Raw genomic sequence first — 16,295 nt, forward strand, 5'->3', positions numbered from 1 at the left:
AACATTTTCCAATTGTGAAATTATTTCGAAGTAAAACAATCCCAGGTACGATGTACGAAATGACGTTACACGATAGAAAGGCAATTGTATAATGATTTATACGTTCCACAGTTTTCTTTTCAATTAGCTATATCGAGAAGAGAACGAAAATTCATCTCGCTTAATAGCACGTCACGATCAATCGGAATACGATTTTCAACGAGAATGTGACAAGCACCTATTGATATATCGCCTATGTATAAATTCTAAATATACAGTAAACTCTAACTGCCTGAAAAAATGCATTTTATCTTACAAAAGCGCTCCGCCAATAAATTATAATACAAGTCTCGTAAACGAGGTTCATGTTCGCGCGATATGCTCCGATTATATAATCTCTAAAAAATAAAGTACAAGCTATATCGTGGTAAACACTCCTTTTTTTTTTTTTTTAAGTGCCGGATGATCGTCTTTCTTTCTAGTTTTCTTTTTCTCCCCCTTTTTTCGACATTTCCACGATTTTCATTTTCCTCCGTACGAAAGACGAAAAAAAAAAAAAAAATATTTCGAACGATTTTGAAGCTGCGTCAGAAATGCGCGGTGGTCGATCACCTCTCGTAACACCTACGAACATGATTTCTTCGCTATTAATCGGAGAAAATCATTTTCGGAAATAAATTACATCTCGAAAGAAATTCAGCGAAATCAGACAGAGTTTGCTCGTACTTTTCATAAACATTTGTCCCTTTAACGAAAAAGAAACAGCCCTGCCGATTATAAAAGTTTTCGAAGCTCCTACGTCAGGATGATCTAACGCTCTAACGTCTACGAAAAAGGGAACGATTCGGTCGCTGTGAAAGTTTTATAATCGGCAGGAGCGTCGGCCGACGACAATCGATAAAAATGACCGTGTATAAGGCGTATCGTTTCGTATTGTTTCCAAGTTATTGTTATCGTGTGTCGCTCCTGTAAAGGGAGTGCCGCCTTGCAGTCGAATTAGATTATTGGAATGATTGTAAAACAGTCTACAAATCCGATGGCGTTTTTCTCTTTTTTGGCAGTCACCAGTGTGCGTTTTACGATCGAGATTAGTGTTGCTGGAAGAGCCTGTAAAAAGGGCCTGGCACGAAAAAGTCGTGACACGGCGATAAAGTTGTATAAAATTCGTTTAAAATTGGCCTCTAAAAAGACATCTTCGTTTCTTGTGCTCTTTGAATTTCCTAGACAGGTCGCTGTTACAAAGTATTTTTCGATTACAAAAAATTCCTTTCTTGCGCTGGCGGCAGTGAATACATTAGGCTATTGCGTCTCTTTCATTCTCGTCAATTTCTACGTTTTAGCTTCCTTTCACTTTGATTCAACGAATGTGAAATTCGTCGCAGTTTACAATTGCATTGTAAATATGCATCCAAACGAAAAAATGTTTTAACGAGCTTCTTTCATCACACGATATAACACATCTAGGGCGATGATTAACACTCTGCGTCATCGAACTTCGAAATGATCCTCGTTTCCAAGCAAACCCAATACACCGACGTCACGAGAATGATTTCGAACACACGTTCTACACGTACTATCGGTCCTTTACGTCGCATAATTGATTCCACACCTCTAGCTAAATGAACGACACGGTTACATGGTTTCCTAGAAAAGTCTACGTTCTCTATATTCTTTTTCTCCAGATACATTACAAACACACGCTCGCCTCGAAGGAGCATTCTTTTTTTTCCCCTTACGTTTCTACATTACCTGTGGGCTTTGGCAGTTGCGTATCTCTAAGTAACGATAGGCCTCGAGGATTCTTTATTGCGATCGAAGGGGGAAGGCTGTCGTTTCTAGTCGAGCGAAAAAAAAAAAAAAAAAAAGAAGCAAGTTGGCGTTTCCTCCCTTCCTTCGGTCCGAGTTCATCTTCTCGTCGATCAAACGATCAGAAATTCGCGTTTCTACCATCTACTCGGCCATCGTCCGAGTCAAAAGATTTTTGTTTTATTTGTGAATTATTATGTAATTCTTGTCTCGTTGTTTGATTAATTTATTTCGAAACTCTCTTCGTCGTCAGACGAAAGTCCCTACTTTTGACTGGATGATCAGGCATCGCGATATTCTAACCAAATCGGCAGTGAATAACACCTACGACACACATTCTTAATTTCGCTCTTGCTGTCGCGAGCCACGTTTCCAGCGGATAGAAACTGTTTGATCGTCAGGATCGTCAGGCTCAATCCAAGGAACTTGATGGGGCTGTCGCGAGTCGAACGCAACGTGGCTTCTTCCTCGATAGAATAACAGTAAATGTTTCTCAGAACTGCAAGCTTTCTCATCTTTCTTTGTTCTCTTTACTCTCTTCACCCGTGTCGGGGATTAGGGTCTGATCGTTGGACGCTCAAGGCTGTTGCGCAGCGTGAATCATGGCCACCTTCAAGTCCTTGGCCAAGTGAGAGACGTCCACCACGCTGTCGACCATTTCTTGAACGGCGGATACACTCGGGAAGAATTGGGCCGCCTGTTTCGTCTTCGACACGGTCTGGCCCAGCGCCTCGCTCAACGCGTTCGCGCACTGTAATACGCGCGTCCTCACATCGTTCCTCGTCACGTTCCTGTGCACCGTGTCACCGATGTGCACCAGCCTATGAGCGCTCAGCACCACGAACTTTCCATGCGCTAGGAATACCTGTTTTCAAAAAATAGAGCAGAGCATTATACAAAGTGCAGAGCAATGTGAAACGTTGCTTTGATTGTTTACTCTTTCTTTCTTTCTCTATGTTAATAAAATGTCCATCCTCTTTCAAATATTCAAATTGTGACAGAGTTGTTGTTATTATAACAAATTAATAATAAAGAAATTGCTAGGAATTAAAATTCCCAACTTATCTTATAATAAATGATTTACTGCTATGCACGAGTTATCTAATATCGAAAGTGACTTTTGTCTATAATTCATACTGGAAGTATTTGCAAATGTAAAACCTCTGTCCAATGTAGATACAAAGATACTAAAATTCCTTGTGATACACCTTGTGAAAATCTTGTCTTCTCGTGGCGTGTGATTTATCCAAACGATTATGGAGCATTTAGATTTTATTTTATCGTTAGTACAGAGAGTACTCGCCTTTGGTGGTTGGTTATGCTCGACCGTTTGCATGAAGGCGTCAATGGCGTGAGTCAGATGATTACCGTGCGTGATCACCTGGGCGGCATAGAAAGCCAGCAATTGTTTGTCGTTCGGATCCATGGGTGTCGGTGTACTGGGTGGCATTTGAATCGTGGCATTGTCCGACTCGGATATCAGGAGATCGTAATTACTACGAAGTTCCTGCGGCAGCGATGCCCTCACTTCCTCCCGTTGCTTCGCGACCACCTCCCTCGAGTCGAGATTCACGTAATCGTAATCCTCGCCGGCACCGCTGTTGTTGCTGCTACCGGTCGAAATGATCGACGACCGTTTGAACAGCAGGGTCGAGTTCCCCTGTTTCAGGCAAATTTTAAACGAGCTCGATTATTTTGGAAGGTTCGATCATCTCGGGGAGGGGCAGGATATCTACGACATTGTAAGGATTACTGGTAATTTTTATAAAATGTAAATCGAATCTGTCTCACGACGAGTCTTTCTAGTAGTTGAACTGGTAAATTTATGTAGATAACAGCGTGACAAATATGATATTAAAATTAAAATAGCAAGCTGGCTCAGAATCGGAATACCTTTTCACAATTTGAGAAAATGGAATTAATTTTTACAATAATAAGTTACTGTAACAACAAATCACATTTGATGGGAACTAACAGTGGATTGTATGTATATCATTATGATTCTCGGTCTACCGATATTTTTCTTGTGACGATGCACATTTGTGAAAAGACAAGAGCCTCGAATTTACTTTAAGCATCTCAGTGTGACATGCTGCCAAATATTCCCAATAAAACAAAATGAATATCATCGACGAAAAAAATTTCACAGCTACCTAAAACAATATTGTGAAATAAAAAGTACATTACTCGACATTATATAACAAAACATTATATATTGTATTACAAAAATTAAGTAACTCTCTTGCTAGATTATGCAGATCTAGCGATCAACGTGTTAAAAAAATTAATTCCTTCGTGCTTCTCGCCACTCTTCTCAATTCTATCAATCGAAGAAAGCGCAATTCCGCCTTCAACATCCTTCGATCGATGCTCACCTGAATGAAACTGGCCACCTGACGAACGTCTTCCGTCAGTGCCTGAGCGCACGCGATCAGCTGATCGAGCGGATCCGGTTGCACCGGTGGCAACAGAGACGAAGGTGGCCCGTTAGTAGGTGTCGGGGTATCGCCACCCCCGCGACACAATTTGCCCGCGTCCCATTCCATCGCGTCCAGCTCGGTGGCCGCTTCCTGCACGAGTTTGTCGGAATCGCGGAGAGCCTTCACCAGAGGTCGTAGTTTCGAGGCCAACCCTTTGTCCGGTGCTTTCCCTGCGTTCCCCAGCGTGCCTGCGCGCAAAATACATAGAAATATGTACACAGAGGCAGAGAAATTACGAAAGGTCTGTTGAAAATCTTGGGATTCTTTTGTACGATGTTTTGCTTCGTTAATTCGACATTCGGGCCAGTTGAGACTCTGTGTCATCTCCGTCTCGAGGTTTTCGTTTTACTCTTCGTTAAAAATAATTCGAGGAATTTCTCTTACTGCGCGTGACTGACGATTAGAAATGGGGGAAGGATCTTTTTCTCTTGAATAAATATCGATTCGAGTGTACGAGCATAAATGGATCGTGTTAAGATCTGGAGGAGGAACAAGAATTTTTTTTTATAAGAAATTGATACTACATAACTAGACAAAATATACGAAGATATATATATATACATTTTCCTTTTTTTTTTTATTACTTTCTCAAAGATACTTTAATTCTTAAAAAAATAAAAAAACACGCAAGCTGGTAGGTTTGATTCTGATAAATTTATCTTCAATTTATCTTGCGTCTATTTAGCAACTGATTCGCGGACCATAACGAGCGACCGAATACAACAATTCGTCGCTTTCTTTTTCATTTTCAACACGTCGGTACGATATCACCGGATAGAAATGATTAAGAAATTATTATCAACAACACTTATCAACGTTTGCTTTGCCCGGGTTACATTTCAACATTACACTCAAAAACTGTGAAAATGTTGCAATTTGGGAAAGAAGAAAAAGATCCTCGCCCCTTCTGAAAGATTTTGTAAACCATTTGTAATTCATACGTTTTCATCGACGCACAACGCCAACGACAAATTCACGAGAAGATTACCTTCGGCAAATTCAGCGAGATCGTGCAACGACGTTCTAAGCCTGAGCGCGGCGAGCCTAAGATCCATCAGGGTCGCGTCTAATCGCTGAGGCGTTCTCCAAACGGGGCTCACGAACCCGAGTAACCTGGCTATCGCGGCGGACGCCTCGCTCTGCAGCCTCTGCAGACCTTCCAAAGCGGAGTCCAGTTCCAGGGGAAGCTCCTTGCTGACTGGAACATCGTAGATCTGTTGGGTTTGCGGCGGCGGCGGTGGTGTCGGTGTTTTGGGCACGGGCGTGTTGTGCCGGGACGGTAACGAGGATGCTGGAAGACGCGATCGAGGTACATCGTAATCCTGGGCGGCCAGGCTGGATCTGAAATGGACGAAACGTTTTTGTCAGCGTGATCCAACTCTCGTTTGCAAGTACGATTTATTAATGCGAATTATGGCTCGTTCGTCGATTGGAACATCACTGCTAATTTTATTTGAAACGTGGCACAGAATGTAGTATTTTCGAGACTAGATATACTAGTATCGCTCAAAAATTCGGGGCACCCGTTGTTTCTCGAACTACGTTTTTTTTCTGAGAAACGAGGATATAATTGTAATTTCTATTTTTGAGAACGATTTATTAATTTAAAAGAGCTATCTGAGAACGTACGCAATACATAGAGAGTGAATTCTTTCATTTTTTTGTTTACCTGCGTTCTTCTGAACACTTCTGAATTCACCTGAGTACCTTTTAGAAATAGAAGTGTCGATTGTTATAAATAAAAAAGTCACGCAAAACAAGTCTTAATTAATTATTTTCAGCTGAAATATTTGTATTTATGCTTCGAGCTGTTTTTAAGGAAACAAGAATAAATGATCGATTAATATCGTAATATATAAAGATGCCTAAATAATTTTTTTTTTATTAAAATCAAATATCTAAATTAAATATTTATTTTAACTACTTATACTTAATAGATTAAATATTTTATTAAATTACTTAATTAAATAACTTATACTTTACTTAATTAAATATTTTATTTTAATTTAATTAAATATTACTTAATTAAATACTTTACTTAATTAAATATTTATTTTAACTATTTACACTTAATAATTAAAAGATTCGAATTTTTGAAGGATTTGCTCGTCAGTAGTTTTCTATTTAACAGTCTCTTTGGAAAAATATTTAGGCTAATGCAACACCGGGTAATTCAGTTCGAGCGTTGAAACGTTTCCTGTTTCTCCTTTTGTCGGGGCGATGTGCTCAATTTTCGCCGAAACAAAAGAAAACGAGAACCCAGTCCTGAATTTCATCGCTGAAAACCCTGACCGTTTGAAAAGCCATCCGAAGCGTATTTTCCATTTGATCCCGGCTCGTTTCAAAGTTTCCTATTCATTTAACCATTAGGGGCCACACTCCCACGGAGCACTATTAATCAGTGCCAATGAAAGGGAAATAGAATAGAAATAACAGTTCGAAAACTTTCGCGCCTCTCGAACTACTTCGATGTAATTAAGTGATAAAATACGACGGTTAACGATGTTATCGTCAAAGTCGAGCAATCCCCTTCGACTCGATTCGAGTTGAATTTAATTGATTTTGAAATTAAAAAGTAATTATTCCCCCGCAAAGTGACGAGAGAGCTAGAATTATGCCGAAAGATAAAGAAGCTTCTGCTGGAATGTTAATTTCAGTCTTTGCAAATTTACCTTTACAGATTTTCTTTATTTATCGTTTTCCTTTTTTTTCGTTGTTAGATATTTATCGTTGACATAGTTTTGACATAGTCAGAAATTTGACAAAGAGAAGAGAAAATCCGGGCAATGATCGAGTTTAGACTCGACGTTTCAATAATATATTTCTTTCTCCACGTACGCGGAGATAAATTTTTAAATTTCTTTTTTACTGAATATTTCAGCTTCTGAAATTATTTTTCTATTTGAGAAGAGAATAATCTTCTCATCACTTTCGATTCTTTCACGTGACTTGAATCAATCACGATGAAAATTGACTTGGAGCATAAATTGATCTTGGCCAATTGCGCTGGCAACTGATTGCGGACCATAACGAGCGACCAAACCACATACAATAATTCGCTTTCTTTTTCTTTTGAACTCGTCTGATATCACTGGATAGAAATGATTGAGAAGTAATAAATTTATTATTTGTTTTACCTATTCTGTTTTACTTAAATATAACTTAAACCTTTGAGAAAATATTGCAATTCCGGGACAAAAAATTCTCGACGTGCGTGGCACGTTATTCCAGCGCAAGAGGTTAACCACTTTGCGGACCATAACGAGTGACCAAACCGATATACGATAATTCGTCTTCTATTTGAATTCATCGGTATATCACTGGATAGAAATTACTAAGAAGTAATAAATTTATTGTTTATTTTGCTGGGTTATACTTAAATATATTTAAAACTGAGAAAATATTGCAATTTTGGGACAAAAAATTCTCGACGTGCGTGGCACGTTATTTCAGCACAAGAGAGTTAATAGAAGCAGAGAAATTGTTTTTCTCATCGGTGAACCGAAAGAATTAATTTTAGTCAGTAGATAGATTTATTACTACGTATAATTTCTCCACCATGTCACCAGCTGCCGAGAGTGTAAGATCTTTTTTCGCTGCAAAGTGAAAATCGTAAAATACGAAGAGCGCCATTGTAGACTGTTTCGTGAACTGTAAATGGAACCGATTTCTCCGAAACTGCAGTAGGAACGGCCGCTGTTTGGCACCGGTCCGGTATTTAAGCCAGTGCTTCTCGAAATAAATTACTTCCTAGCAGCTGTGTGTCTCGTTACGCTAGCGAATGCATAAAGTTCAACGTACTGGATGTTGATGCCTCGATATATAGTCATCGGATGGCCGTCGTAACGAAAACGAAAGCACGCTGAAACACGCTTCGAAACGAAATGTCAAAAAATCTTCAGAAAAAGCACGATCTAATTCTTGCATTACGATTATCTAACAACGAATTTTAAGAGTTTCAAGTCGTTATATTGTTGTATCATTCGCACGATAAATATAAAGATTCCAGCAACTACGTTCTTTTTATCTCACTAATTTTTTGCTCAAGTGAATTTGACAATAATTTTAGTTTCGTTAATTTTATGTTCAGGCGAATTTCACGATAATTCTTCGTTATGTAGAAACGAATGAGACGATGAAATTTTTAATTCACAATTTCCATTCTGATTTTTAATTCGTAACTTTCATTCTATTAAAACTGCTTCAAACGACGCATTGCATTTTGCACCTGATAATTAATAAAGGAGACAGTATTGTAAAACAGCTGATTGTCTGCGTTACATCTTGGTCGAAATTGAGTTGACAGTATCGTATGATTTTACAAGCTTTATAAGTCGTTTTATTAGATGTGTTGCATATGTTGCAAATGTTCCAATGTAAAATAGGGAAAAAGGAGTACTTTCAGTGTTTGAAAATAAAATTCTTCGTATCTTCAATGCTACCTTGGAATATATGAAATGAAATAATAAATGAAATGAAATTGTTCGTATCTTCAATGCTACCTTGGAATATAATAAATGAAGTAAAATTGTTCGTATCTTCAATGCTACCTTGGAATATAATAAATAAAATAAAATTGTTCGTATCTTCAGTGCTACCTTGGAATATAACAAATAAAATGAAATTCTTCGTATCTTCAATATAACCTTGGAATATAATAAATGTGACGTAGATCCCTAGATCTCATCCTTGTTCCATTCAATCGACATATCTTTTAGAGTACATCTTTCAGTTCAAGGTTCATCCTCAAATTACAGGCGAGCAATTTCTATTCAGAGATTTTGTTGATTAGACGAGGTACATACATCTCTGTATTTTTATACATACATTGTCATAAATATTCTTGGACTGTCTCGTTGGGAATCCCTACGTTTTTAATCGACGGAGCGTCTATCGTCCGAACGTTAACCTTTTCGCTACTGACGATAACTATAGCACACACGAGGTATATGAATAGACATTGCATGCAACGTATTTTTTCGTGGTCCTCAGGATCTCCTTGTCATTTCTGCGTCACATCCTGTCCAATTCAGTCAGATTTTGCACCGCAGTTTTATTATTAGCGATGAGAATTAGGATCAAAAAATATGGACAGTGTTGCCAGATATGTTTCTAGGATTATTAAATTGAACGTGGAGGTACTTCATCAATGAAGGAATATAACGACTTGAAACAGAGACTGATGAAAATTGGAATGAAAAATGTAGTATATATTCGACTATTGACATCCATTTAAAAGTGTTATAAAAAATTAATCGAAATATGATGTCTTTATGAACAATATAATTAGATATAATGTCGTTTTATTTACAGATGTAAATTTATTTATAATTTAATATTATTATGTAAATTCAGAGTCCGAATGAATTATTGGACTGAAAGACTGTACTTATCAAAAAAAAAATTTCTGTTGAATAATTTATTAAAAAATAAAACATTAAGTCCTGCAAATACCAACTGTAAAAACCAACAAAATTAAAAATTATTCAAAAAAAAAAAAACACCAAAAAAATCTCACCACTGTGTCACTTTGTTACAATTTAACTCAATCTTACAGCAAGTGCATTTACATATACTCGTCCATCCGTCCTAGAAACAATTAACCCCACCGTTGTGCACATCTTCTCAAAACAAAACAAAACGCTCGACGAATTGAAATCAATAAAGATTAATTAATAAATTAAAATTAATAAATTAAAATTTCGCGTTTATCTTTAACTTTGGTAGAAAGAATCGCGTCTATACTTTACTGGATTGCTCGCGTTAGCGACGATAAAGTAAAAGATCCTGGTTTGTCTAGCCATCGTGTATCGTTCGTGGATCACGTACCGGTTCGATCCGCTGAGGGATCCATCGTTGGTGAGGCTGGACGCCGAGCTGCTAGGTGTGAGAGGCTGCAACGGTCTGGGCACGTCGTAGCAATCGAGAGGCGTGACGCCGGATCCTCCGGAGCAGTTGGAGATCGGCGTGCAGGAGGTAGGTGGCCTGGGGATGTCGTAGCACGACGGTGCTGGACTCGGGCTGCTGGCTGGCGATGGAATCACGGGGACAGCTCGCGGTGGCACGTCGTAACACTCGCTCACATCGCCACCGTTGTCCACTGAACTTCTGCTGCTCGTCGTGTATCGGCCTGCGTGCACATATTTATCAGATGAACTCCCGGAGCGTTTCTTACGGTCGCGTAGATCGTGTACTTTGCATAGATCGTTCGAAATTTTTCGCACGTTCCCGACTGCTTCCTGCAAAGGGCAACAGTTGGGGAGAATTGGGATCGCGCGTGTTTTCTGGATTATTCCGGAGGAAAAGAATGATTAAAATTTCGTTGCACCACGAAAGTGTCAATTTGTTAATTTCCGCGGAATTCGAATTTTGAATTAATTGAAACAATTGATTTTACGAGAAATGAGAGTCGCGAGATTGGAGCGCATTCAACTAATTAAATATGATAAAAAGATAAGTGCGAGACGTTAAAATAATTTTCGACCTTCATACATTATTGTAGTTCAATTCTCAGAAGTATATATGTACATCATCGCTTTGCAACTGACATATTGTAATTTACGACAATAAATATCTACAATGTTCACAATACCTCAGTATCTTATACAAATCTCTAAAAATACGAAAAAATTCGATAACTCACGAGTATTCAAACTTCCGATTGTCTGTGATCCAAAGTGCAATAAATCACGATAATAATTAATAATTGTTATAGTGCAATAATTGTTACTTGCCCAACACGAATATCAACGATGTTCACAATATCTTGGTATCTTATACAAATCTCTAAAAATACGCAAAAACTCGATAACTCACGAGTATTCAAACTTCCGATTATCTGTGATCCAAAGTGCAATAAATCACGATAATAACTAATAATTGTTATAGTGCAATAATTGTTACTTCCCTAACACGAATATCTACAATGTTCACAATACCTTAATATATTGTACAAATCTCTAAAAATACAAAATAGAAAAAACTCGATAACTCACGAGTATTCAAACTTCCAATTATCTATAATCCAAAGTGCAATAAATCACAATAATAACTAATAATTGTTACTTCCCCAACATGAATATCTACAATGTTAACAATGCCTTACTATCTTATACAAATCTCTAAAAATACAAAATACGAAGAAACTCGATAACTCACGAGTATTCAAACTTCCGATTATTTCTGATCCAAAGTGCAATAAATACAAAATACGAAAAAACTCGATAACTCACTAGTATTCGAACTTCCGATTATCTATGATCCAAAGTGCAATAAATACAAAATACAAAAAACTCGATAACTCACGAGTATTCAAACTTCCGATTATCTATGATCCAAAGTGCAATAAATCACGATAATAACTAATAATTGTTATAGTGCAATAATTGTTACTTCTCCAACACGACGTGCATCCATCTCCAGTTGAATTTTACTAGCCATTAGATGCGATATCTATAATCGTTAATTTATTTACCGAACGATCGGGGTGCCATTGTTTCCACGGTGGAGGAACATTTTTTTTTTTTTGATCGACCGGTTGCGAGCGAACGGGGTCAGTCGGTCGTTAGGAGAACCGTGACAGGATCGGCGATCTTTCACCGCAGAGATTGGTTTAAGGTTTCGCGAGATAGCTTTGTAATTTCCTACGTTAATGCCCCGCGAACGAGCCACGTCCCGGATACGTCGATTCGTGAAAGGAACTAGCGGGCCATTTTTCTTCAGATCGTCCAAGATAAATAGCCGGTGGGTATCGGTAGATATTGCACGAACACCAGCGAACAGGATGTATCTCGCGGTACATCTTTCTTCTACATCATTCGCAAATCGAATGATCGATACAATAGCTCGCGATTTTCTTCCAGCGACAGTAGCGATTTTCCTTTTTCTGACAACGTTGCTCTGGTTTTGACATTTTTGATCGGCGACATTTCTGTACAGTGAGGATCATTCGAACGAAATAGATCCTCGTAATTTTATGAAAATGACGTTTCTTACAATGAACGCAATTAGTGGGAGTTTTTTCTTTTTGATAATGTCAATTGTTAAAGTTTGCTCGTTGATATTCTTGCACGAGATAGTTCTTTTCATTTAAAAGATACGTTTCTTATTGCGGAGTTTAAGATTAAATAATAGTAAATATAGTAAATAATAGTAAAAGATACGTTAATAGTAAATATAGTAAATAATAGTAAAAGATACGTTAATAGTAAATATAGTAAATAATAGTAAAAGATACGTTAATAGTAAATATAGTAAATAATAGTAAAAGATACGTTAATAGTAAATATAGTAAATAATAGTAAAAGATACGTTAATAGTAAATATAGTAAATAATAGTAAAAGATACGTTAATAGTAAATATAGTAAATAATAGTAAAAGATACGTTAATGGTAAATATAGTAAATAATAGTAAATAATAGTAAAAGATGCATTAATAGTAAATATAGTAAATAATAGTAAAAGATACGTTAATAGTAAATATAGTAAATAGTAGTAAATAATAGTAAAAGATACGTTTCTTATTACGAAGTAAAGATTAAATAATAGTATATATAAAATAAATAGTAATAAAAATTAATTAACTGATAGACTGATATTAAGAATATGGGAGTTATGGATACATTTTGACGTTAAATATAATTGAATATCTGGTGAAATGTTAACCTTTATGAAACAGAATTTTATATTAATTTATATTAATCTTGATAAAACCAATTTGAAACCAGTGGAAGAAATTTTTATGATGAATTTAAGAGTACAAATTCATAGACTCGTATGGATTTATTGATTTATTGAGAAATTCGTTTAGAATCAATGAATATTGAAAGTCACATTTTTATCGAGGAGCAATATTAAAATCCGGCACGCCGAGAATCAAAACTCATATCGTGCAGAATTTTTTTTCACACTCGGACTCGTATGTATACTCCACTCAATCTGAATGTTCCGAAAATATATGGATTCCGGTAAATCAATCGAAACATGGATTGAAGCGTGTGGATTCTTTTTTTTTTTCAAATTAACCGACTACTAAATAATGGAAAAATCAGAAAATCTGCAAAATTGAATTTGTCGCTTGCGGTCTTCGATTTGTTTTAACATTAAAAAAGTAACGAGCGATCAGTTTGTTATTGCTCTTTAGCAGACGAGGAAACAGTTATAAAAACTTGTTAATACATTCAAAACTCTTTTTGACAAGTATCAAAAAATAAAACGTAATTGTCGATTAATAGAAACAAAACTTTTCCAAGGAGACATTCATACACACATAAATAATTCTTGACAAATATTTAATATTTTTGTTGCATGCAAGTTAAGTTACAATTGTTGTAAATAAGAAAATATATTTCACATTTGTGCGTTTGTATCGTTGACATTTGAAATGCTTGAAATAGGAATTTGCTTCGAAATAAAATCACTTCGATGAAATCATTTGTTGTCAATAAATAAACGAATAAATCAATTTTACATTTGAAAGAGAATTTACATTACATTTACACTGCTATTTTTTAAAATTTGTAATTATTTAATTTATTATACTCCTAGTGCTGTTTAAATATTTCCACTATATTTCAAATTGTATCAATATTCAACGCGTTGCAGAATTTCATGCAATTTTATTGTCACGTTTAACAAAAAAAAAAAATTTTAGCTAAAGGATCTAATGTACATGGACAATTCCATGATTCTAAAAGCATCCTTTATCGATCGTACGATAAGCAAGTTTTTATTGAAAATATCGCAAGACCGCGAGAGCATTCACGAATCGATTCGTCTGGCGGTTTTTTTCGAACGGAGCAAAAGATTGTTCGATTCGGAACGACGCTGTTTAATGAAAGAAATCTGTGAATAACATCGGCGTTTTATCGATTCTCAATAAACGCTTCCTATGGGAGTATCTTGTTTTCGATCGAATACCCATGAACAAACGCGTAATGGTCGATTGAAGCGATTAAAACGTGCATCGCGAGGCAACGACAACGCGTCTGAAATTTCTCGATTATAACAGTCAAAAATCCAATTGGATTATCTTTTCTGTTTTTTCTTTTTTTTTAATTTATAATTTGTTGACTGAAGAAGAAGATCATGTTTCACGTTTGGAATTTGTAATTTAAACTTGACAGTTTTAACGAGAGAGATTTCCCAATCTTCAGATTTATAATTTAATTTCGTTACGAGAAGCGATTTATTTCTTTCAACTTTGAAATGAAAAACCTGACAGTCCCCGAGGAAAGTTTTTCGTAGTTCGTGACTTGATACTTACAAAAAATATTATTTTGTTATTTTTTGATTTCCAAGTTTGTAATTTGTTAGTACGTAAATAATATAATATAATTATTCAATCTCGAAGTGTTTGTAATTTGATATATACACCTCAAAGTGAAAAGAACAGTCAATTTCAAAGAGGCTAAATTAAAAAAAAGAAAAAGAAGAATAGATTTCTGCATTTTCTGAATTATAATATTTCTCTGTTACATTTACGCAGTCAAACTAGATGCCACGTGCAGAGAGCATAATGAACGAATAATTATTCCGTTTGCGTTTGAAATCGTTTGATACTTTTACTAATAAATTATTAAAATATTAAAATTAATAAAACGCGACCGAAAATAACGACCGAATAACAGGCATTATAGTATATCTATTGCAGATAAATTCTCTGCAACATTTGTTCCAAAACGAAATGATCGACACTGGCCAACTTCAAGGTAATCAGCTCGAAATCGAAATTTTCCACAAAAGTCAAAATCAACATTTTTCACAAAATGTGAAGTTAAAATGGTTCCGACGCGAGCACGTGAAATCATACGTAACTTTCAACAAAACTGGCTCTGTGAAATTATTGAAGTTGCCAGGTCGTCGAACGACCAATGGTCGGAGAACAAAACGCGGGGTTGCTACGCACCTGAGTTGTGTAAATGCTCGTTATTCGAGTTCAAGGGTGAATCGTGCCTGGATGGTGGCGCAGGACTTCCTCGGCTCGCTGGAAGATCGTACAGGTACACGTCGCCGCATTTCTGTGGCGTTACCACCTGCGCAAAAAACCATCGGATTAATTAGCGGCGAAATTCAAATTTGTTCGTTTAAACCTGGAATGCGCGAATCAGCGTGATTATTTCGCGAAAATTCAGCTTGCGTTCGTACAACGCAAGGCAAGATGTTATCATATTTTTCAAAACGATGTTATCCATTTCGTTGATTCAATTTCTATTCGTTTAATTGATCGACGAACCGTGCACGACGAATTATATCAATTTGTACTTCGGTACATTTTTCATGCTTCGTGGCAGATTGTAAAATAAATAATATATTTATATTACGACAATAATTGATTACAGTAACTCTCTCGATATATATATATTTGCGATTGGTCGTTTACGCAGAAATTCTGGAATTCTGGAATTATATTGGGCGAAATCGAAGAATTAAAATTTTGAGAAATTTGCTTTCTATCGCGTACTCAATTGATAGCTGTTAATTTATACGAGTATAAGGAATTATCTTGTATAAAAGATCGCGATGTTGCATCAATAAAATTAGAAACACTGGTTTCGCCAAATTTTTTTCTACGCTTCTGTTAAAAATAAACGAGTTATAAAAAAGATGCAATATTTATGCAACGAGACAGAGAATTACGCGAAACTTCGGAACGGAACATATCCACGAAGATTCACTCAGAGAGTCCTAGGCTTATTTCGAGAAAATCCTTCCGAGAGAAGATTGTTTGAGAAGTGGGGGCTTAAGAAGTGGAGAAGACCTCGCAAGAAAATTGTCTCCGAGAAGTTTAAATCGCAATCTGTCGCGGAGGGAAAGCGTGGATTATCTTCGTCAATTGAAACGACAGAAGTCTGCGAGTTGTTAATGAATTTATCGAGACGAATCTCCAATCAACCGCTGCTCCTTTCCCTCAGATTTTGCAAAGTGGACCCCCGGGGGACTCTTCTTCAACTTTCCTTTTTTTTTTTTTTTTTTTTTTTCCAAGTATCTCTCGATACCTCCCGATCCTTGGAACAGACCAGCGATGAAAC

At 36.5% G+C, this 16,295-nt stretch overlaps 1 protein-coding gene across 1 annotated transcript; it reads right to left on the reverse strand.

Annotated features, from left to right (window-relative positions):
- Positions 1-116: 116 nt before the first annotated feature.
- On the reverse strand, positions 117-15,299 carry LOC122527899 (breast cancer anti-estrogen resistance protein 1-like; the record flags this gene model as incomplete). Its single annotated transcript, XM_043652473.1, has 6 exons — positions 117-2,650; positions 3,089-3,445; positions 4,161-4,453; positions 5,254-5,606; positions 10,095-10,395; positions 15,173-15,299. Coding segments are annotated over 6 exons (1,719 nt in total), but the record flags the coding sequence as incomplete, so codon positions are not given.
- Positions 15,300-16,295: the final 996 nt, after the last annotated feature.

Source organism: Frieseomelitta varia, unplaced genomic scaffold, assembly GCF_011392965.1.
Source record: "Frieseomelitta varia isolate USP_RPSP 00005682 unplaced genomic scaffold, Fvar_1.2 scaffold_238, whole genome shotgun sequence".
NCBI classification, from domain to species: Eukaryota; Metazoa; Arthropoda; class Insecta; order Hymenoptera; family Apidae; genus Frieseomelitta; species Frieseomelitta varia.